The 23,343-nt window shown below is 43.0% G+C and overlaps 2 protein-coding genes across 4 annotated transcripts in view; both read left to right on the top strand.

Annotated features, from left to right (window-relative positions):
* Positions 1-3,638: 3,638 nt before the first annotated feature.
* Positions 3,639-8,495, top strand: sec22bb (SEC22 homolog B, vesicle trafficking protein b). Of its 2 annotated transcripts, XM_026159864.1 has the most exons (6): positions 3,639-3,853; positions 5,084-5,095; positions 5,406-5,515; positions 5,652-5,812; positions 6,853-6,999; positions 7,130-8,495. In XM_026159864.1, the coding sequence occupies exons 1-6, from the start codon at positions 3,779-3,781 to the stop codon at positions 7,282-7,284; spliced, it is 660 nt and encodes a 219-aa protein (XP_026015649.1). In that variant the 5' UTR covers positions 3,639-3,778; the 3' UTR covers positions 7,285-8,495. The 2 variants fall into 2 exon arrangements, with proteins under 2 accessions (XP_026015649.1, XP_026015650.1); XM_026159865.1 differs by lacking the exon at positions 5,084-5,095.
* Positions 8,496-16,865: 8,370 nt separating this feature from the next.
* The window catches only part of notch2 (notch receptor 2), a 41,150-nt gene continuing 34,672 nt past the window's right edge, over positions 16,866-23,343 (top strand). For both annotated transcript variants that reach the window (XM_026160039.1, XM_026160040.1), the window contains exon 1: positions 16,866-17,643. In XM_026160039.1, coding sequence (XP_026015824.1) covers positions 17,571-17,643 — 73 coding nt within the window. In that variant the 5' untranslated portion in view covers positions 16,866-17,570. The remainder of the gene's footprint in view (positions 17,644-23,343) is intronic.

Raw genomic sequence — 23,343 nt, forward strand, 5'->3', positions numbered from 1 at the left:
CTGTCTAGTTTTTATTTTTAATCCAGTACACACACACAAAATAATTTTTTCTTCGCTTAGTTTAACTTTAAAAGTTTTGTTTCAAATGACTGAAATACATTGCCGGTGGATTCAGCTGCTGAATTAACCAGGATATTTTGGAATATTTTGCATTTTTTTCATCCTCAGCATGCTTATGCATGTTCATTTGTGTACTTTCAAATCATTAAGAATATCAGGCACAAGTGCGCTGACTGGTTTTTGTGTTTCACAGTCAGCACATTCTTTAGTCCTTTGGGAGGAATGTGTGCGTGCTAAGAAAAACTAGATCAGACAAGGAGGACTTCATGAGGTCATTGTGACACAGTACGTATGTGTTTATCCAGTGTTTGTCTCTCTTAAGTCTGTGAAGGTTCTCAGTCATCCAGGTCATCGTAGTCAAAGGAGCTTGCAAAGAAAAGCGTCTGGACTTCTTTAAGTTACTTGAAGACGTTTCACCGTGAAACGTCTTCAATTAACTTAAAGAAGTCCAGACGCTTTTCTTTGCAAGCTCCTTTGACTTGTCTCTCTTAAGCTGTGTTGTGAGAGATGTGAAGTGACGTAAAGCCCATTCAGCTAAAACACACCGTTAGAGACTAAATCAGTGACTACATTTGACTGGAAACATTTTAGACTTTGGCTCATTATAGATCTCAGCTATCTGGACTGCTTACAGTTTTGACAAAGTTTCCTCTCTTAACTTACACACCAACCCTCAGATTTGCCTTCTGCTCCTTTAAACTGCTGATGTAAACTAAAGTTTTAAACTGCATTCAAAGCCGATCTTTCAGGAAAATATTGCTTACGCCTTAAATATTAACTGTCAATTTGTATTTGGTCAAAATTGTAAATAGTATTGTATACAATAACCAAACCCAGCCACAAGGGGGCCACACGCCACCGAGACACTCCTAGCGTTAGTCCCAGGCCCATATAAAGGGGGGAGGATTGTGTTAGGAAGGGCATCCATAACATTGTGGCCAAATTGAACATGTGGATGATAAAGAATGAGATCGAATTACGTGAGCCTGAGCTATCCAAAGCAACAGACAGCAAGACCTGCTGTTTGGTTTGGAGACAGAGGGACAGCTCAAAGTCAGAGAGGCAAGGCTGAGAGGGAGATGATGACGATGCAGATGCAGCTGCAGGAGGACATGCAGAGTATTGATGTGACCGGGGAGGATGCTGGGATAGGGTGAGATGGAGGCAGGTGATTTGATCTGGCGACCCATACAGGGAGCAGCTGAGAGAAGACTGAATATAATACTGGATTAGTCACAGGAGAAACTGTGGTGCGGGATCAGTAACATGACTAATTTTTGTCATTTAACCACATCTGGCTAGAGTTTGAGTTTTATGCTGTTTAAAATGGTTTTGAGGCCTTTTGCCATCACTTTCTTTTAAGCATTGTCTTTTCATTGTGGTCTCTGGATTACTTGTCATGACAGGGAACTTATTAGTAAGTGTGTAGCGAATACTGGCTGGACTGGTAAACTTGTTTCCTGCTTCAAATGGAAAATTCAGTTCAGCTGATAATAACTGTTCACTCAAAGCATTTTAAACCATAATGTAAAATCACCTAAGATTTCTGAGAGAGTACCCCAGCCATCAGAGGACCCTCTATGAGCAAGCACTTGGCAGAGGGGGACAGAAAGAACCCCAGCGGACCCAGGGAGGGGCAGCCATCTGCTGCAGCTGGTTGGGAAGTGAGGGGAAAAGAGATGAGAGACAGAACTGAATGTAAAATAATGGAGAGAGGACAAACATGTTTAAACTGTAATACTAGACACTTGTGGTATTTTATCTGATTCATATATGACCTTATCAGAGATGTTTTACCTCCATAAAACAAGAGGAGAGATGAAAAACTGTTCTGTGGAAAAAACTGTGGTCACTCTGTGCTTCTCTGTTATTTCAGGGCTGTGACAGACTTCCTGTGTACATGCAGCATGACTCCCTCTCATCACAAGTGAGAGCACTAAAGTCATGAAACTGGTGAGTGATACATGTAAATAAACTCTTGCGGTCACTGCTGCTGGTTTTGAAATATTACTTAAATTCAGTCCTAAAAATACTTTGAACGGATGTACTGCAGACGAAAACAATCTATCTAATGAATACTGTGTAATGAGTGATGCTGCAATGTGGTCATTCTTATCTCTTTAAAGTTTATTTAAAATTATAATAATATCATTTGCAATTAACTCATAATGATAAAAAGTCGCTTTTGCTGTTTGCTATCTAAACCTGCACCTACAGGTCAGGTCCACCGAGTCAATGTTGTAAAATACAAGCGGAGCAAATGTGACATCATTCTGTCCAATAATCATTTGTATCGAGCCAAGGCACATGGAAACTGCTTGGATTAATACTCATTATAAGAGCATTAGTGCTTTATAATACAAATGTTCATTTTTTACAAGAACAGAACTGCCAAGCTGACATCCACCAACAGCTACGATATTTAAAACCAAACCAAACATTACAGCAGTTCTCACTACCATCTCGGAAACCTTCCCTTTCATTCTTGCTGCTCTCCTTCTGTCACAAATCACCCCCGACACTCATCTCCACCCTGCCTGCACTCTCTGCTTCGCCTGTCTTGTACAGTATTTAAACTCATCCACCTTCATTACCTCGGTTCCTTGCATACCCATTTTTCCACCATCCCTCTCTTTCGCGCACATGTATTCTGTCTTACTTCTCGGTTCTTCTTCCTCTCTCTATGGCAAACCTCCACCTCTCCCGGCTCTCCTCCAACTGCTCCTTACTCTCACTACAGATCACAGTGTCATCTGCAAACATCAGAGTCCACAGAGATTCCTCCTGACCTCATCTGTCAGCCTGTTCATCGCCACTGCATACAAGAAGAAGCTCAAAGCAGATCCCATATATAATCCTACCCCCACCTTAACCCCATCTGTCACTCCTACCATACACCTCACCACTGTTATTCATGAAATGTCATTCTTTATGAGGCAGAAATCTGTGTGGACTATGATGTTTCCAGACAACATTGAGATCTGCAGTGAGAGTAGGGGGCAGGTGGAGGTGAGACTGGAGAGGTGGAAGTATACCCTGGTGAGAAGAGGAATGAACACTGGTTGAAGTAAGACAGAATACGCGTGTGTAAATGTGAAGGAGATAGGTGAGGGTGCAGGGAGCAGACATAGTGATGGAAGATGAGTTAGAGATGGGTTGGGGATGTGCAGGGGAGGAGGAGTGAATGGTAAATGGTAAATGGCCTGTATTTATATAGCGCTTTACTAGTCCCTAAGGACCCCAAAGCGCTTTAAATATCCAGTCATCCACCCATTCACACACACATTCACACACTGGTGATGGCGAGCTACATGCCAGGTAGGAGGAAACAAGGAAGACCTCCGAGGAGGTTCATGGATGTAGTGACGGAGGAGATGAAAGCAGACCACACGCTGTGGCGGAAGCAGCCAAAAGAAGAAAAACAAGATAAAGCAGCAAATTTTAATTTGAACTTAACAAAATCTAATGTAACGCATATAAGATTGTCGTAATTATATTCTAACAAATACCTGAAATTAATAAGTTTCGTATCAGGGACGGCGACGCGGAACCTTTGTGTCTGTCCGCCTGGTTCCGCGGCGGGATTTAGCTGTGACACAAAGCTATAGCGTTTCCGGCCAGCTCAGCGTCAGTGCTGCGGTGTTGTCAGTTTTCAGCCTGTCAAACGGAGCTTCGAGGAGCCTGCAGTGTGTGCTGAGCAGCGGAGCTTTTCGCAGAGATGGTGCTGCTGACGATGATCGCTCGGCTGGCTGACGGCCTGCCGCTGGCCGCCTCCATGCAGGAGGACGAGCAGGTGAGGATTATTAGTGAATGCTTGTATCCTGCACTAATGTTATAGTGACACGCTAGCCAACGTTAACCCGCTGCCAGCTGTCACGTCCGCCTTTAGAGCGCTTGTTTTCATCCAGATGTGGGTCGTTTGAGGGGGCACCGGCACCACCCCCACCATGACTTTCTGGTTTGGCGTGTGAAAGTTAATTGAGCCGTTTGATTTGCTGATAGGTGTCCTGCTGTAGGCCTGTCCTGCTGTAGGCCTGTCCACCTGTCCACCTCGTTATTTACCTGCCTGAAGCGACTGAGTCATCAGACCGCTTCTGCCACAGCTTTTTATTTCACGTCATTACAGCATCGCATAAGTTCAGGACTGAGATATGAAACTTTGACCTCTCAGCACCATATCACCCCATTAGTGCACTTCGATCTCGCATTGGGGGGTTACGTTTGGTTTCTAGAGTATTTAAAAGTAGAATGGGAGGCAGGCCTTTCAGCTTTCAGGCCCCTCTCCTGGATTCAAGATAAAGCATATAGTTAGGGCTGGAACAGGTGACCCTGAATCCTCACTTAGTTACAATAGGTGTAGGCTGCTGGGGGATTCCCATGATGCACTTGGTGCTTCTTAGTTCACTCACTATGTTTTTATACACCCCTCTGCATTTAATCTTTAGTTATTATTATTAATCTCTGGCTCTCTTCCACAGCGTGTTTCTGTCCTGTCTCCCTCCCTGAGCTCGGTTCAGTGGGAGATTTCTTCCTGTTAAAAGGGAGTTTTTCCTTCCCACTGTCGCCGAGCGCTTGGTCATAGTGGGTCATCTGATTACTGGGGTTTCTCTCTATTATTGTAGGGTCTTACAATATAAGACCGTCACCAGGCTGGTACTGATGTATGGCTGAAAGATCGAGCATCCATCCATTCATCTATTTGCTAATATGCCCATCTAGCTCAGGGTGGTGGGGAGGCTGGAAACTGACGTGGTTATTTGTCAGTTAGTAAGTGACTGACTCACTTTATACCTATCATTCATTATTACACTGGTTAACACTAAGTGACTCCAGTGAAGTAGAATCCACTCCCCACATTTTATTATTACCTGTAGATGAAATATGCCTGATGACGTTGGTGGACTTCTTGAAATGTTCAAATGGATGCCATTTGTAACATGAGTTGTTGCTTTTAAAACCTTTATGCTTGTGCTCGCCTTGACTCTAACATCTTTTCCTCCTTCTCTTGTTTGCTTTCATGAAGGGAAGTGAAAAGGTTTGTTGCGTCTCCGCTCTGTGCCTCAGCATCACATGTGTTTCTCAAACAACCACATTATCTATCTGTAAATTAGTGTCATCGTTTAACGTCCCGCCGCTGTCTGAGTATGTCTGTAAAACCCTCAGATACATAACGTGCTCAAATCTACGTTGCCTTCATTTCTTTTGGTGGTAAAATAATCACATTTGCTTCTAATTCTGCTGCATACGAGTCAGATTTTGATTAATTTCTGTGTTCTCTGTGCTCGATATCAGTACTTGTTTTTTTTTTAGTTTTTTTAAACCACTTATGCTTTTCATCTCTTTAGCTGGGCCGGGACCTTCAGCAGTATCAGAGTCAAGCTAAGCAGCTCTTCAGGAAACTCAATGAGCAGAGCCCCACACGCTGCACTTTAGAGGCCGGTTCGATGGCGTTTCAGTGAGTGAGAATCCAAACTGTCTCAAAATAATCGTCTCTTCGTGGTTTGCGAGGAATTAAGCACACACGGATAGATGTTTTCAGTGCATTTCCTCATGCTCCACTCAAAGTACATTTTTATGTTGCTTTTTTTCAGCTATTGTATAGAGAAGGGAGTGTGCTACCTGGTGCTTTGTGAAGCCAGCTTTCCCAAGAAGCTAGCCTTTGCTTACCTAGAAGACCTCCAGGCAGAGTTTCATGAGCAGCACGGAAAGAAGGTCCCCACAGTATCCCGGCCTTACTCCTTCATTGAGTTTGGTAAGAAAAGACATGTAGTAGTAGTATAAACCGGGTTTATACTACTACTACATGTTAAACCTGTGCAGGAAACACTCGATCTGTGCTCTTATGACTGCTCGTCATAAAGCCACAAACAACAAATAAGAAAAATCCGATAAAAACATGTCCAGCTATCTTTGTGAGAGCCATCAAAGTGATCGGATTATGTGGAACTTAAAGTCTCACCTTCGTCTGTACCCCTTCAGAGGCAGGTTTGAGGATTGAGACTTGGTTTTAGGGCTAAACTTAGAACGAGGTTTAGGTTAGGGGGTTTTGGCACTTAGCTGTGATGGTTACATGTAAGTATGCAACGCTGCATACTGAGCAGAGCAGGCAGCAGAAACCTGAAAACCAATCATCCAAGCAGTTTCAGACTAACAGAGAGTTCTCTGATTATTTCTAAGATGCTGACACATGCTTATGTGCTTCTGCTGCTGGTGACTATTAATATTTTATATGTTCAGTGAAGTTGTGGTGCTAGGGGCTGATTTTTTTATTTCCTCCCTGCAGATGAACTCAGGGTGTAAATCATTGTGAAACCACACAGAAACCTCCAGGCTGAATACACTGAGGTGCCAGAAACTGCGACTCCTCTTAAGAGCCGCTTGATGTGTTTGTGGCTCTAAAAACAAGTCGGTCGCCACAAAGTATCCAAAATATGAGCAGCAAAAAAAGTGTTTACAAAACTCTGGGTTTTTAATAAGGAGTCTGTGTGTGAAACATTTCTGAATCACTTAAATTTAAATGAAAAATACTGATAACAGGAATTTATCAGAGGACTAAAAGGGAAGAAAAGGATCGGCTCTTGTGCGACTAGATCTGTTTAATAGGTCAGCATCAGCAGTCTCTCTGCTCTCATTCAAAGCTGGGAAATGTGTTTTCTATGAAATTCAATAAAAATCCACTTTAGTCCTCCGGGGAAAGTGGATCCTGGCAGTCAGCGTGTTTGTCACAGGCAGGGCTGTGAAGTAACTGAACACACAGAGCTTGAAATAACTGTGGGCTGTCTCTCTCTTCAGACACCTACATTCAAAAAACCAAGAAGTCGTACATCGACAGCCGAGCGAGGAGGAATCTGGGCAGCATCAACACAGAACTGCAGGACGTACAGAGGATCATGGTGGCGAACATTGAGGAGGTGCTGCAGAGAGGAGAGGCGCTTTCCGGTGAGTGTCTGTCATCTGTGTTCGGGTCAAACGGAGCCGTGATGGGAGTTTTCTCTGCGCGCTTGTGCTTATCCTGCTCCTTCCCAACCCCCCTTTACTTTTTTCTCCCTCTGCTTTCTCCTCCTCACAGCACTCGACTCCAAGGCCAGCAACTTGTCCAGCCTGTCGAAAAAGTACAGAAGCGACGCCAAGTATCTGAATACCCGCTCCACCTATGCCAAGCTGGCAGCTGGAGGTGTCTTTTTCATCATGCTCATTGTCTACGTACGCTTCTGGTGGCTCTAAGAGAGGAAAGGGAAGAAGAAGAAGGAGGAGGAGGTGCCGAAGTGGGAAAATGGGCTGCTTAGAGTCTGCAGACACTAAGAAAAGCTGTCAACTTCGACTAAAAACACAGGATTCCTGCTCTTAATAAGACTTTACAAACATGCCACCGCCCATTTTGTCCTCGCCTGTCCATGGATGTGTGCTCTGAATATAAATGATGTCATAGTACATAGTTTTATTAATAACAATTACACAACAATGCTCTCGTAGTAGCCGGGGATTTCAGATGATGTGCGAATGTGGGAGTGTGTGTGTGTGTGTGTGTGTGTGTGTGTGTGCGTGCAAAAAAAAATGAAAAGTTTTGTGAGTTTTCAAAGCTGTGTTGTGCTGTAACAGGAGCGGCTGATTGTCCACCTAATTTCATTTTTTCCTGCGCTTCCTTTAATAAAATAATCATGGCAGTGATGCACAGCATATCCATTAGTCTAAGAGATTTCAAAGACATAGCATTAATATTTTTAGGATGTTAAATCACCCCGGCACTGTAATAGGAAAAGATATCCAAGTCAGCTGTTTTTTTTGTTTGTTTTTTTTAAATACTGTGTGGAAGCCTGCAGACGCTGTTTGACCTGATTTAATTAGCCAAGACGTGTGGGATGATGGTGAGCCAATCAGTGACTGTACAATAATTATTGAGTAAAATACAAACTGTGCTCGGTGGATCACTGAAGGTTAATATTTAAAAGCTTATTATTAATGTTTGCATGGTTAAATAAGGAGTAGGTCCAATGATGAGGAAGTCTTCATGTCATGTAAAAGTGGCCTTTATTATATTCAGCTTTAGCCCTTAGAACTGCCTTTTTTTTTAAGAGTGGCTTTAAAATTGTAATATTTCCAATAAATGAAAGCTCCATGTGTGCGCGTCTTGATTCTGAATATTATATGGTATATATTAATCTCTATCTCAAATACTGAGTAACTTCAGGTGATGAGGAATATTACATTTAATCCCAATAATTGTTGTACAGTCTGGTAACCCTCAGCCGCGTGACGCCACCATGACTGCAAGCAGGCGTTCAGAGACATTTGAAGTTCAGCAGGCTCCTTTTGTTTTGTAAAATTTGTAGACTTCATTTAAAGCTGAGAGTCGCCGCTGTTCGCTCTCAGCTGGAAAGGAACCCGCCTCTTTTCCTGTTCTGTCTTCTCTCTATGAATAAAGTCTTTTACACTCAGGCGCTCGGTCTGTCAGAACACTGAGCTGAGCTCGTCGTCATCATGGTAAAGCAGCATGCATGGAGTCAACAGTGGCGTGAGATTTGATCATGTGGTTTGTGTACTCATGACTGCCACTTTATAAGGCACACCTGTCTGATCAGCCAATCACATGGCAGCAACTCTGAATTTAGGCATGTAGATGTGTTCAAGGTGACCTGCTGAAGTTCAAAATGAGCATCAGAATGGGAAAGAAAGGCGATCAAGTGACTTTGAAGGTTAGATACTGGACATTGCTGTATATGAAGCATGTGACAAACGTTCTCTTTCTTTATCAATTGGAGAACCTTAAATTTCCACACCTACAAAAGTTTTTAGCTGTTTGCAACCACCAGCAAAGACTGGCGATACCACCCATGGCCAGCAGGTGGAGCGCTGTGCTCGCTGATGCAGTTCCGAGTTCAGTCCTGAAATAAACTTCAGCGACTGGTGTCCCCCTGTTAGTCGAGCTCTAAATCATGGGTTACTGTCAAAACTGAGGGGAAAATACAGGTTACGCCTTTGGGGTGGAAAAAAAGAAAGAAAAAGAAAAAAACTCGACAGCTATGCTTGCAGGGACCTGAAAATGCAACAACGTATAGCAGCGTAAGCAGAGCATTAGTCAGAATCTTGAGCTTGAGGTAAAACAGGAAATGTCAGAAAGAGAAAAAAGAGAAGCAGCAGAGTAGCGTGCCAAACACAAACCACAGGGCACAGACTAACCTTTTCACCTCTCAAGGGAAGTGGGTATTTGTGAGTTTGGCCTCAGTTGCCATTAACTTATCTTTGTTAGCAATCATGTTCCACTAAAACTGCTTGAAGATGCTTGTTTTGTATCTCTTCCCTTTTTCTTTATTAACGATCACAGCCCTTTTGTCTCAGTGCTTCTCTACGCTGCTCTGACTGTTGGTTTTGCAGCCCTGTCAGTTTTCATCGTGTCCTGTTTATTCGTGATTCTCACCATATCTTCTCTGCCAGAAATCCCAAGCTACATTCAGTGTTTAATGCATAATCGAACATTAAAGTTTATCTAAAAGTTGAGATGTGCCAAACTTGCAAAAAAAAAAAAAAAAAAAAAACAATCACGAAAACACACCAGAAGCCAGAGCAGCGGTGCAGCCGTGGTTTTTGCACTGCATCTGGATTCCCATCACACACTTACACTAACTGAAATGTCTTGCTGGCCACCGATACTCTGTCACCACGTTAACATAAATGCGTTCTCGCTTCCTCTGCGTTCACTCTTTTTCTTCAGAATTAAGACTTTTTTTAAAAAATTAATAAATTATTATTTAAATGCACCTAAAGGCGAGCATCAGACAGGTGAGCTACGAAACACGGTGTGTGTGTTATTCTGCAGGTGCGTCCCTTTCACAGTTTTTAGAGAGAGAATAGCTTCTCTTCTTTCACTCCATTGCTCTATCTTTCTCTCCTTCCTCTCCAGGTTACCATAGCAGCAGTGAGTGTGTGACAGTCATGTGAAAACGAAGCTGATTGGATTAAAATACTTTGTGTGATCAGAGGTCAGGAAAATGGCACATGTACAGAACACACATAGTCTGACTTTACCACACACACGCACACACACACACAACTGAGACATGCTGAAAGATCAGTTCTTTCAACTGATCTGACTTTTTTTTTATCAGTTCTGTGCTCTCTTGTCGACTCATATTGCCCTATCTTGATTAAATTTCCTGTCAAAGACACAAATAGAACTAAGACACCGTCCACCCACTCTCGATTTCTCCCGAGACTTTAGTGATCTTAAAGAAACAGGGCATTAAAGAAATGTGACCTTTAACTTTAGTTAGTTTGTTCAAGGGTTGTGCAGAATGAAAGAGATTGTAGCGTATGAAAAATGAGACAGCCAAAGTTTCAGTCATGTTTCTAACAGAGTAACCTAATCATTTTACCTGATGCAAACACCTGATCGCTATCTCTGCCAAGGAAATATTTTGTGTTTAGTTTGGCTGGTTATTAGCAGAGTAACACAAAACTATAACTAGCAGTGATGCTGAGCCCAGCTTTGAGTGAATAACTTCTCAATTGATTTGGATCTTTTTTTTTTGTTTGTTTTGTTTTGTTTTGTTTTGTTTTGTTTTTGTTTTTTGGTTCCTTTACAAATTGCAAAATAGGGGGAAAAACTCTGACATTTTTATGTCATGTCATCAGAAATACATATCCTATGAAAATAGGGGGAAAAAACAGGATACGTTTTCTTGATGTTATTGAAGAAACATCAAAAACTAATCTGGATCCAGACATCATTCTGCTTTCAGTGACCCAGTTCTTGCACAGGTATATAGTCATTTCATGATCATTGTTTCCTTCCTGTTTTCCATCTACTTGGTTGGTTGTTTTGACCAAAGGTTTAACACAAAATGCATTCATTTTATCTTAAAACTGGTTCTGCACCATGTAGCATTATTTACATGTTACTTTAAATTACATTCCACTGCCTACATTTACTTCCAGTATAATTATTTCTTGTAAAAACCTGACTTGCTACTCCCTTATTCTAGCCTGCCTACTTTTAAGTACCGTATTTACATTGTAATTACACATGGTAGCGCAGTGCTTAGCACTCCTGCCTCACAGCGAGGGAGTCCCGAGCTTGAAGAAGTTTGTGCAGCTTCCTTCCACAATCCAAACACATTCAGTGATCCCACTTCAGATGTTATCCGTCCATACAACGGGCATTTGTTGGCAGAAATCAGCCCCATAGATATGGGCCAGTAGGGGCCTTCTCCACCTACTAATTTGTTCAGAAGGTTGTTATCTTCCATATAGATGGAGGATCACTAACAGGAGGATGGGAAGATTCCAGAATCAATCAGTGGGGTTAGATCAACTGGTGATTCTAAATTCCCCATAGTGAGTGTGAACGGTCGTCTGTGTCTCTGTTTTAGCCCAACGCCAGGCTGATGACCTGTCACGGTGTGTCCCACCTCTCAGCACTTAGTCACAGGCTATATTATGAAATGTTACTGTGACGCTACAGCCTTCATTATTTATTATAAATACATGCACAGAATTTCTCTGAGATCTGTTGAACATTTGTTCAGATATAGTCAGTACATTCAGAGTACACAGAAAGGCTCGTCCTTCACAATTAAAAAGAACTGGGAAATCTGATTTCTCCAGTCAATCAAATAGTAATAGTTTGTAATGAAGTGAAAGCAGAATTCACTCTCATAACGTGCCTGCTAGTCACCTCTAAAGGCCATAATATAAAACATATTCCATCAAACTTCCCACCTCATCCCAGTCTCTTCCCCATCATCCTCTTGCCTCACACTCCCGTCTTAACCAATCAGACCAGAGGGAAGCTGCAGAGAGAGCAGCTGTACAGCAGAGGAGCGGGTCATAAAACGCAGAGGGCCGAAAGAGGAAGTAAAGGGGCCTGATGAGTTATTGCCCTACAAACGTACACACCGGGTCCTGGGAACCGGGAACTTCTCACAGGGGGTCAGCGTGGACCTGCTGGGCCCACTCTCCACTCCGTGTATGCTTTACCACCTTATTGTAGACCAATGACGAGCTCTCACATCTTCCCAACGATAATACTCCACGTCCATTTAGAAAAAGAGCAAACCTGTAAATGAGTCGTAAATTCTCTTTTGAGAGCATAAAATATTTATCCTGAGTGTTAAAACTGCCTTTTAGGTTTATAAAAATGCGGCTTAAACAAAGACGGGAGTGGGGGGTTAAAAAAGAGGAAGCTCAGCCATGTTAAATTTAATGTCAATTAATTATTGTAGCGATTAAAAATGATTTATGATGATGTGCTGTGAGGTACACAGGTATCTCAGTCCCTTCTTGACTCTCATTCATCTCTCGGATATTATTGTCGCATGCATGCAGTCCTGAGCTGTGACTGTGAGAAAGCCTGCTTTTTAGTGGCTTGTGACTTTATGATGCACAGAACACTGGAAGATATTCCACACACACTCAGTTTTGCACTCACTATAACTTTCAGCATGCCACTTCAACTCAAAAATAATATGGTCTGTGCATATTTTGTACACTCAGAGTGGAGAAAATGCCCTACAAACAAAACCCATGTTTCTTGTGAACATATGCTGTCGCAGAGTATGAGTTGGTTACTTCAGCCCATTAGTTGGATGTTAGATTAGTTTGACTCACACGCACCCCTGGGCCTGGATGACCGGGACATGACGGATGAGGTTTGAGATTTAGGTGCCTGTGTGTCTATGTGTTCCTTCTGACATTACTGTGTGTGTCTGCGTGTCCCTGTGTGCTACGTGTTAATGCATTAGGCGACCTTGGGTGGGAGTTGCTCGGACTCAGTTTGCCCTCCCTGAGACCTCTCTCAGATCAACATATCATCAGCAGCATAACGGGTGCAGTTGTTACAGAGTCTTGGTTGCAGAGGTCCAAACTTTAACTTTTATTTTTGGTTTGTTTCTGACGTTTAAAATACTTTTACATTTATAAAGATTTCACAGTTATGTTACATAAAAGTGATATGGTGATATCATTATTTTGGTTCAATCCCAGTGCTTCAGCGTGAGCTTAATGCAGTGTCACACAGCATTTTTATATTTTTTCCACAGCAGATTACATTCGTTTCAGTTGTACTTCCATCCGTCGCCTTTCTGAAGTGCAAACTGTAGGTGGTGTCAAAATTAACACCAACCTACACAAATACTAACGTTTCAAATATTATTCCAATCTGTGCTTCTTTGTGGCTAAGATGTTAGATCCTTGCAGTTGCTCCGTGATTGCCTGCTTTTGTTTAACTCTTACTGTCTGCAGCTGACAGTAAAACTATATTCATCCCAGAAGCCCCGTTTTAGAAGACTGAGGGCTGTTTGCTTTCCACAAGTGAGAATTCATGTGCATGTGCGGTGTGTCCGGGGATGTATTTAAAATCCTATCAAAGTGCTCTAAATATGTGTCCTACTAGTATTTCTCAAATGCATTGCAAACCCTCGTCTTTGTGAACTTGTTTCGCTGCATTAAAGAAACAGAAAAACTGTCCTTCGTGAGTTGAGTTAAATCAACTCAATAATGCTTACATATAGAGCTAATATGCCAGTTTGTCTCCGCTCTTTGTGACTCGGGGAGTTGGGAAGAATGGTGCTATATACGTGTACTTCTGGGCAGGCAATATAAACCTTGCAGGGCCCAGATGACACTGCTGGGGCTGTTATTTTCCCACAGTGCAATATAAATAGCCTGCTAGTGTGGGGTGACGGTGGGCACGCTAGGACGCTCACGGGAGGATCCCATCCACACGCAACAGCACATTCCCGTCCACCTGATCCTGCCAGAGCCCCAGGTCAACTTACAAGATGTGTTCTCATACGCGTGCATGCATCCTTCCTCCTCACACCTTTCCTTCATCACCTGTTTCCTCACCTCTCTGCCAGCAAACCCTCTTCCTCTCGTCGGAAACTGAAGTTTCTGCCCACATCACGCTCGGCCACATCGTGACTTCGCACTCTCTGACTCTCCACCTTTGACCGCCGTGGAACGCTGTGACGCACACATTTGATCATACATACTATCTTAGTTTCTCACACAGAGCTGATCACAGAATAGCAGGTCAGCCACTGCCAAACGCTGCACTAGTATAACTTGTTCTTCGAAACCAAAGCTGAAGACTGCTAACAGCTAAGCTGCGTGTGCTCACTAACTGATTCATCAGCTCAATGAGAAAAAATATGAAGCCTCAGCTTTATCTTGATGAGTGGTTTAGTCAGAATAAATCGGTTTTGAGTGATTACGAGTGTTTGTGAAATTACACTTAGTATGTTGAGCTTGTCAGGATGTCCCCATCTTAAAATTTTACAACAAAATGAAGCCAGTAAAAAAACAAAAACAACTTCCACTGGTATGTTTACTTTCTCTAGGCAATCCCATGTCTCACCAAGTAAATGATTACACTGATTCCATGCTGATCTGAGACCCTTTTCGACTTACGTGGGCATTATCTGCCTCTTTGTTGACATTTCGATCATATAACCTCAAGTTCACACAGTAAAATTATTTACAATGTTTAAATATTTTGAAACCCTTCTAACAGATTTATATCTCTCTGTAAATAAGATACCATGTGGAGTCTTATCTTGTTGACCCGACGAGTGGCCAATCTCCATCAAGGAGATCTGAAATCTGAAGGATCGCTCTCATGGCTGACGATTTCATTGTAACCTTTAAGACAATATATCCACAGGTCTTTTATCGTCTGGAGGCACGCATGTCACACACATAAAGCTGTCTGCAGGCTGTCTCTTTTATGGCAGTCAAAGTGGGTCAGTCAGGTGATAATCAACCTTAAATATACCCCCTCAGCTTCTTGTCCACTAGATCTGCTTATACTGTGAAGATGACATTAGATAAATGATGCTTCCTGTGCAAATGTGCATGTGTCTTAACAAAGGCACAGAGGTCACGAGAGCGTCATACCTACGTTCAGGCTCATCTCATCAAAGCCTGCACAAAATGCCAGCTTGTCAACACTCTCAGCGGAGCTTACAGACTGCACTGAGGTTTAAGAGTGCTGTTCTCAATAATGTAATTACACAGTAAGTATGAAGCATATAGAAGCATCCAGAACTGACATGCAGGAACCACTTCAGCTATGCACAACTGTTGATGCAAGCAAATCAGCTGCCACAGCCGAGTAATGAAAAGCGTATCGATGCCTGCCTCTACTAATTATAGAAAGGCATCATATACACACTTCATACTATCTGCCACCATCAAACATAAAGGCAGTGTAACACTCTTCTTGAATAACAGGCACCGATTTGGTTTCACATGGCTGTCACGCTCGGGAAAGATGGCATGTTTATGGTTAAGGGGAGTGGACAAGATCACGCACAGGCTGTCCCTGGAATAATCAGTCATGACTATCTGTCCCCTGTTTGCAGCACAGCTTTACAAGCCGACAGCTGGAGTCACCCTTGACGGATGAGTTTCAAATCGGCGTGAAGAGCCCAAACACTGATGAAAGTGTCTCTCACCAATGTGGCAGGGCCTCGTGGCTCTGAGCCAGGCCAAGGGTAGTTAAAATTCAAAAGACTAATACTCACAAAGTTGGTCCGAAATGTGCTGCATGAAAGCTGAAGCGCTGGCGAAGTAACTACAGTCTTTTGTTGCCTGGTAAACTCTTGATAAACAAGCGACCTGAGGCTGGAGCTGCTGATTAGTTTCAGAAAATGTGGTTTAAAACATCAGGGTGGCTAAGCTTTCTTTCGCTTTTTACTGCTTTCTCTGAAATCATGCCAAACTTGTGTGTTAACGCATTCTTTTCTCAGAGTAATGGCAAGGAGGAACCAATCAGTGTTTTCTGCTTATGAGGCACAGCCCCACCCTTTCTCACTCCATCCTTCCTAAATTACAGAAGCCCACATCTGGGGTGACGTCATTAGGACAACAGAGCTGCAGACAAAGTGAACCTTTCATGTGATTTATATCACTGCTAGCTTTAATGTGACATATGATATTTATAAGAAATTCTGGATTTCACTAATGGCCTTTAGTGACATAATGAAAGAAATGTGAATGCAGAAGAACCAGCAAACGTGAGACGGGGTTTGTCAATAAAAACAGCTTCTGACCAAACGGCGTGTTGTCGTGCCAACACCTGACAGCCAACCACGCATGGAGAGCAAGAGCTTGACATTGGCCGCAGCAACAAAGGCATTGTCAGTACGGACCCCTGAGGAGATCAATTTGCTCTCCTCTGGTTCCAGGCCTTTCAGCAGAGTTGAATAGAGGACAAAGGGCCGCTGGTGGCAGCAGGAGGCTTGGCAATATTTCTCTAATGGGGTGTAAAGACAAACAAATCATTGGGATGAGACACTGCTTTGTTATTGTGATGAGCCTGTGATTTACACCTGGATCATTCCTCCTGATAGGGGATAATGAGTCTGGGATTTCTGTGATCACTAACAGGTTATAAAGCAAGTGTGATGGGCCTGTCTGAGCACGGAGGAGTGATGAAGCTTCCAAGAAAAACAAAGCAACAGTTTGAAATCCCCAAAGCATTTATTGGCTTTCAAATGTTTTCCTTGTGGTAGGTAAACATGTAGGCGCCTGGCTATCTGTGTACCTGTAAAACTTGTAGCTTCTTATGCAGCTCTTTCTGTCCAATGATATTGATTTTAAATGAGCTGTAAAATTAAAATCATTTTAAACAAGCTCGTATATTTCTTTTTAAAAGTCACCTCAAATGTTATGACACACATTATTAAAATGAGGGAGGGTGGCGTGCAACAAAAAGTGTTTTTGGAGCTCACTAGAAGCCACTGTTGATCCACATTCAGTCTTCGATGTTTTACCTTTTAAGTCGACATTTCTGTTCCCCAAAAACACCTGAAAAGCGCGGAGGTGCTAAGCCCGGGCAGAACCGCAACGGTAACGAAGAGCGCTGCTTAAGTGTGGGCGTTCACAGACGTACCTGGAAAAAACGTGCAGCACCCGGGGAGGAGAAAGAAAAGAGAAGAAATCATTGAACGGGTTAATTTTGAGTCATAGCAGACTTCGAGAGAAGTAGAAAAATGAGAAAAAAAATTCCTCCGCCGCGGCGACGCTGAGAGCGAAAAACATCTAAACCCTCCTCCCGTCTCGTTCCCGAGATAAAACAAATATCAAGCGACACTGTTTTTCTCCCTGTGGTATAAGGAAGCTAAATTTGGATTTAAGCCCCGTGTTTTCAACGTATTTTAGTGTCTTTTTAAAGCTCCGCGATAGACCCTCGCGGCGTCCGGCGGAAGGATACGTGGTGCGCTTCTTCTGCGGTCGTGCCTCGAGTAAGCGCAGAGAGGTGGAGGAGCGAGTCGCTGCCGTGTGCGACAACAGAACTTTAACTTTATGTGAGTTTTAAACGGTTTTAATGAGACAGGTCGTTAAACACGTACAGGGGAAAAAACGTGACATGTTCAGAGTCCGCGGCTGATCTGGAAAGTCTGCTTTTTCCCGCCTGAGCCATCTCCTGCCAAACTTTCTGAGAAGCGACGAACCTCCGGGGAGACAGCTCAGCTTCGGGCTGGCGACCTTATGTGGATTTTACAGAGAAAATGGAGCAGATACCCGTGTTCTCCCCGGGGAAGTCGCTGGCCTTTGTCTTCTGCTTCATCCAGGTCTCTTTAGGTAAGTTTGGCGCTGTGGCGAAACCGTGGTGTGTTTTAGTCACCGGCCGCTTGCCATCACGTTTCGTTGCCTCTGCATCTGCGGACACACTTAGCATCTCTTTACACTAGCTAGTTAGGTGAGGTCAGTTTTAACCTGTTAACTCTTTAAAAAAATAAACAAACAAAAATAAAGTTTTCCTTTGGCTAGCTTTAGATCGGAGGTAAGCTATGGAAGAGGTTTTAATCGAAGTTTGAGGTGACTTGGTGGGGGTTTTCTGGGCTCCTTCGTGGCCTTCTGAGACACACGCTGGGTACCTTTTACTTTGAGTGGACTCTCCTGTGCTCATGGTCGCTGACTTTGTATTCGTTAGATTTAAAATAAAGAGAACGGCTTCACACCTCCATGTGGACCAACTTCTTCCCCTGTGCCTAATTCAGGGCGTTATGGTTTAGTTAATGCGGGTACTACGGCCTAACGCACGGCTGTGTCGCACCGCTGCCCAGATGTTGAGCACCGAGCGCTGGAGAAAGAATTCAAAATGGACACTTTATCTTGTTTAGACTGCTCAATTAACAGAGTTGTGTCAGCACACACTGACGGTAATACGCTTTTCAGCATTTGGGGGTTAAATGTCATGTGAGTGTACAGTGCGGTTGTGTGTAAGAACTGAAAATGTTAATGAAGTTCCCAGGAATGTACGTGCAAAATACATCGATGTACATTTTTCAGTATAAATGGTAATATCAGCATCCCCTACACCTGTCTTTTATTCAGTTTTTCCTAACCAGTAAATTCGTCTTGTTTTTTGGCCACTCGCTTATCTTTAAAAGCAGTTAAAGTCTCTCTTTATTTGGCTTAAAGCAGCAAAATGACTCTGGCTGGAGGTCTACCACAAAAACAGACAGTGATGCCATTTTGGTTGAAACGCAGTTACCGAACTTATTACCTGCTGGTTTGGTCAAAGTGATACCCAGGTAACAACAACATAACAGTATTGGCATCGCCCAGTTTTTTTCAGGTTATATTTAAATGTATTTTACTGTTGTTTTAGAAAACAGTAATGCTTTAAATATAACTGAAATAAGGTTTGTTGACAATGATTTGTGTATGTAAACACAGCTGCATCGTCTGGTTAAGATAAGATGCAGCTCATTGGTGAACATCACAGGGATGTGGCTGGGGTTAGATGGGTTTACCTTCATTCTGAGCTCTTCTGTGGTTATGTTTTGCATCTATAGATGACCCTGATCCTTGACCTTTGGTGTTTCTTTTTTTAATGAATGAAGTTTTGTGATTACTGGAGATTGTTTCTGGGCTTTTACTGTGATGTGTGTGTTCTTTTTTCTTTTTCTTTCTTTGCTTAGTTAGTTTCAGTGGTGGCTCCGAGAGCCATGAAAATACAAAATAACCTGCTGGCCTTTGTACTCTTTTTACATCCTTTACATAAAGAGAGTACAAAGGCGGGGGAATTGATTTCTGTCCCACATGTTTTTCTAACCTTTCAGCCCAGAGCTCCAACACTGCTCTTCTCTCTCACGGTTTTTTATGGATTATAGGTGACTTGTGAACAGTGAAGTTACACAAAAGGAAGACAGACAATGTAAAAGTGCTGCAGGCAGTGCAAGGAGAAGCACAGGAATGTTGTTGGTGTTTGACATTCCTCCCTCCCTCTCTGTTTCTCCCTCCCTCTCTCTCACACGCTGTTTGCACCACAGTCAATCGTCCTAGTTTTTTATCTCGTTTCTTGCTGGTAATGAAGCTGCATAATGTCTGGATGCTGTCTTTGCCGCATCCTTTGATGCGTGTAAGTCAGCTATTCATGTGACAGGATGACACGTTAAAAGATTTTGATCGTCTCGATAGCACGAAGGTGGTTTCAGGTTAGTTAATTCACAATGAAAGCCTGCCAAACGTTTGTGGGTTGAGAGCTTTTAATGAGAAGCGGGAGAGCACGAATCACAGCTCAGTCTGGGGAAAGGCGCAAAGGTTTGACCTTATTCTCGGTCGGGGCCAGAGAGTTCTCATTCTCGAGGAAGCGTAGGTGCCGTTGTTGTGGCACACGACACAGTGTTGCCCCTGTGCTGCGGGCATGTGGATGGTTGCAAATGCTTGCCCAGTGCAAACGGCAGACTGCTACTATGCGTGTGCGTATCTATTTGCGTGTGCGTTTGTATTGTATTGTACATACACGCTGACAAAGAGCAGCGATTGTACCACCCGCGGTTTACTTGCATCTGACCCAAGCTGCCGCCTGGTGTGAAATATGATTTATCTGCAGCAGCCTGTGCCCAGTGCAGGGAAGACAAAGATGTTTATTGACCAGCCCACAGCTTTTCATTATTTGCTAATCTCCTGCCCTACCTACTCACTGTAGTCGTGTTACTAATAAAGTGAATTGAAGCATCCTGTCGGTGACACAATCCAACTTTCTCACACAGTCTCAGTAAGCTAAATTTGCTATCGCTTTATTGTGGTCATATTTCAGATTGCATACAGTTAAGTTAGTCATGTAGCTACACAGCTCTTCCTCGTGTGTTTTGCCGCCACGTTATTTGTTTAATGTAGTAGTAAAAAAAAATTGGATAACCACACACATGTCGGTGGGAACTTCTGAGGGCACTGTCTTCCGCATATATTTGGTTTTGCATTTACATGCACGAATGCAGTGAATGTGGCCTCTCTCTCTAGTTATCTTTCCAAAGAATAGATGTAAATCTATAGACTTGGTGTGGTTATGGTCTTGAAGTTGGTTAGCAGTCAAGATGAAAGTCCTAGTAATGGGCTTGACACCATTGTTCTGCGCACTGCTCAAACCACCAATTCCTACTAAACCAGTTTTGTCTGAGTGACTTTGATCCACGCACATTAAATACACTTCAGGCAAAAACCAGAATGAAGCTTTGTGCACGCCCTACGTGAACCACATGCACCATTACTATAGCAGGCAGAGTTTGTGGCTCTGAAAGTCGAGGGGATTACAAAGCATTGTGTCTGCACTGTTGAGCAGGTTAGCAAATTAACAGGGAATTATTGCGGCCTGCATTCCTTGGCCAATGTGGCCCCGTAATCCTGGAGACAGGCAGGCAGGGCGCATGGAGTAATGAACCAAGTGGTGCACATCAGACCGGAGGCAGACGGAAACTACACGGAAAAGCTCAGAAAGAAATGCTTTGCCGTAACGGGCCACAGTATTAGTTTCAGTCCTGTGTTTAATATTCAGTTAATCAGAAACTTGTTACTGTGATTGCTTCCAGTGTTCAGTTTGTGAATTCTCCACCAGCACGATTGATAGTCTAGCAGTGCTGTAGCGAGTCATCAACCGCAGGTAACTGTTATCTTTACACCTATGCACTAATTACATGAAAAAAACAAAACAGTTTTACTTCTGAAATGGGAGACGGCGTTAACCAAAATTCACCTCGAGTTATTGAACACCAATGGAGTGTTTAGGTCACGGTCTGAGCTAAACATGCACTACAGTTTAAAAAAAAAAAACTGACATAAGGAACAGCACCAGCAGAACTGCTCATAACTTATTAAACAGAGCCAGCATCTTTACCACATTACTACACATGGCACGGGTAACTTGTGCGTTAGTGAAGGCACCATTAATGCTGATTGATGTACAGGTTCACCGCACAGCCTGCATCTATTTTCAGGAAAAGCTTTGCGTGTTTCAGCGAGACGGTGCCAAATCACATCCTTCGAGTTTTCCAGGAGCTTTACTCTGTAGTCCAGACCCATCACATATTGAAAACATCTGGTACATCAGGAAACCAAAAGTAACGAAGGATGTCTCAAACAGATGAGCGATTTAAGTATGGGAAACATTTGCTTTCAAACCTTCAGAAATCAGTCTGCTCACTATGCACTCTCTCAACCGGTTGCTGGAATCACATAGTAAGCAGCGTATTTTTAGAAAAATACCTAATTAAACAAAATGCAAATTTTTTCATTTAAAGATGAGCTTTAAAATAACTTATCATATAGTAAATGTATATTTTAAGTTTGCACACAGTGGTAGAAGTAGGGAAGCAAGGTCAGATTGTTTTCCATTAGATTCTGAACGATCGAGGGAAAGTCCCTAAATTTGTCTTGTCTGGATTACTCTCCTTGTTTCTTTCTTTCTCTTTTCCCTTCAAAACACACACACACACGCTGAGAAAGCGATCCAGCACTGTATCCTGCTGTCCAGCTGTACAAAAACACCTCGGCCCTGCTCCGTATGCTCAGTTGAGGCTCGTCCAACTTTTCCAGGCAGTAAAAAGCAGCGAGGCAGTTGGTTGGTCAGTGGGATAATTACTGAATCATTTTTTCCCCCTATATCTTGACCTCAGTCAGGATTTTTGTCCTCCATCTTAACCTAATTTTCATCAATTAAAGCAAATGACTACTTTAAATACTTTGTGCTAGTCGGTGGTTCACCCATGCGTTTCTAATGAATGGGTTCATGAAATCTTTTCAGTGATTTAACAGACTGCAGTGAAAGTTTTGGGACAGCTGGTGTGGTCAGAGTTGCATTAAACAATGCAACTCTGACCACAATGTAGTCCTCAGTAGTTTATTACAGATAGCCTTGCGTCTAATCTCTCCTGATAAAATACTAAAGATCAGCTCCAGACATCCCAGTTAAGCATGTTACTGTGTCTTCCTGTATGACACCACCCTCAGTCTAAAGGGGACCTGGAAGACTTGAGCCTTGAAGGCCGTGCTTGGTCTGTGTGCTCGCTATCGCCACTGTTTGTGTGGGCCAGTAAAGCTTCCCTAAGGGTAACAGTGTTTAGTTTGTGCTTTGTCTCCCACCGCACATGCTGAGCTAAGGGTATTTTATTGCACGTTACCATGACAACTGCTTGGCCTGCTGGATATGGAGGCTTGTACAGCAATTCCAGGAAATGGGGTTACTTCCTCACTCAGCGCGAACAACTTCCTGCCCTCGGCTGTATGGGTATTTGCCCGTACTCTGGGACACTCGTTCGTGTGGTGTCTTTGTCTGCAGTTTCATAATTACTTCCCCATATCAATCCACAGCTATTAGCTCAAACTCCGTCTCGTCTCGTCTCCCTCCCTCTGTCTCACTACCTATTCGTCTTCTTTTTCTTCCTTCTTCTCGTACGAGCTCTTTAGGGACCTTTTATGGTGACTTATAAAGTGAGCACCACTAGCCAGACTCCACTTGGACTGTGGTTTCAGGCTTTTCTTTACATAGATTTTTATTACATTTAAGTCTCAACATTTTTAGCTTTTAGGGCTTTCACATGAAAATATAGGAAGCTTAAAAGAACACATCGGTTTGAGAATTTCCACAAGTGCATTCTGAACTCGACAGCCTGCTGGACATAACCACTGAGAAATGTCTTGTTTAACATGTTTTAGACGTGTGGTATAAGCTGTGCAGAGCATAAAGGTTGATTGTGATTGCTCAGTGTCCTGCTTGTACAGTCCGTCTTACTTTTCTGTCTTTTCCTTATCAGCAGCAGTGTGTCTACAAAGCTCCTCTGTTAGGTTGCCACATAGTGTGTGGTGTGATATGGGGAGAGTGTATCAACCGCACATCACACCAGTGCGAGTGTCACTTTCACCCCTGAACTACATGCTGTCACAGTAATAGACGGGCATTTTGATTTCGACTGCGACTGTCTGCTGTGGGAGTTGCTCAGCTCACTTAAAAAAAAATATCCAAAAGCAGTTGTTTTGGAGAATGTCCTGATGGCATTA

This window comes from Astatotilapia calliptera, chromosome 23 (assembly GCF_900246225.1).
Source record: "Astatotilapia calliptera chromosome 23, fAstCal1.2, whole genome shotgun sequence".
Taxonomy (NCBI): domain Eukaryota; kingdom Metazoa; phylum Chordata; class Actinopteri; order Cichliformes; family Cichlidae; genus Astatotilapia; species Astatotilapia calliptera.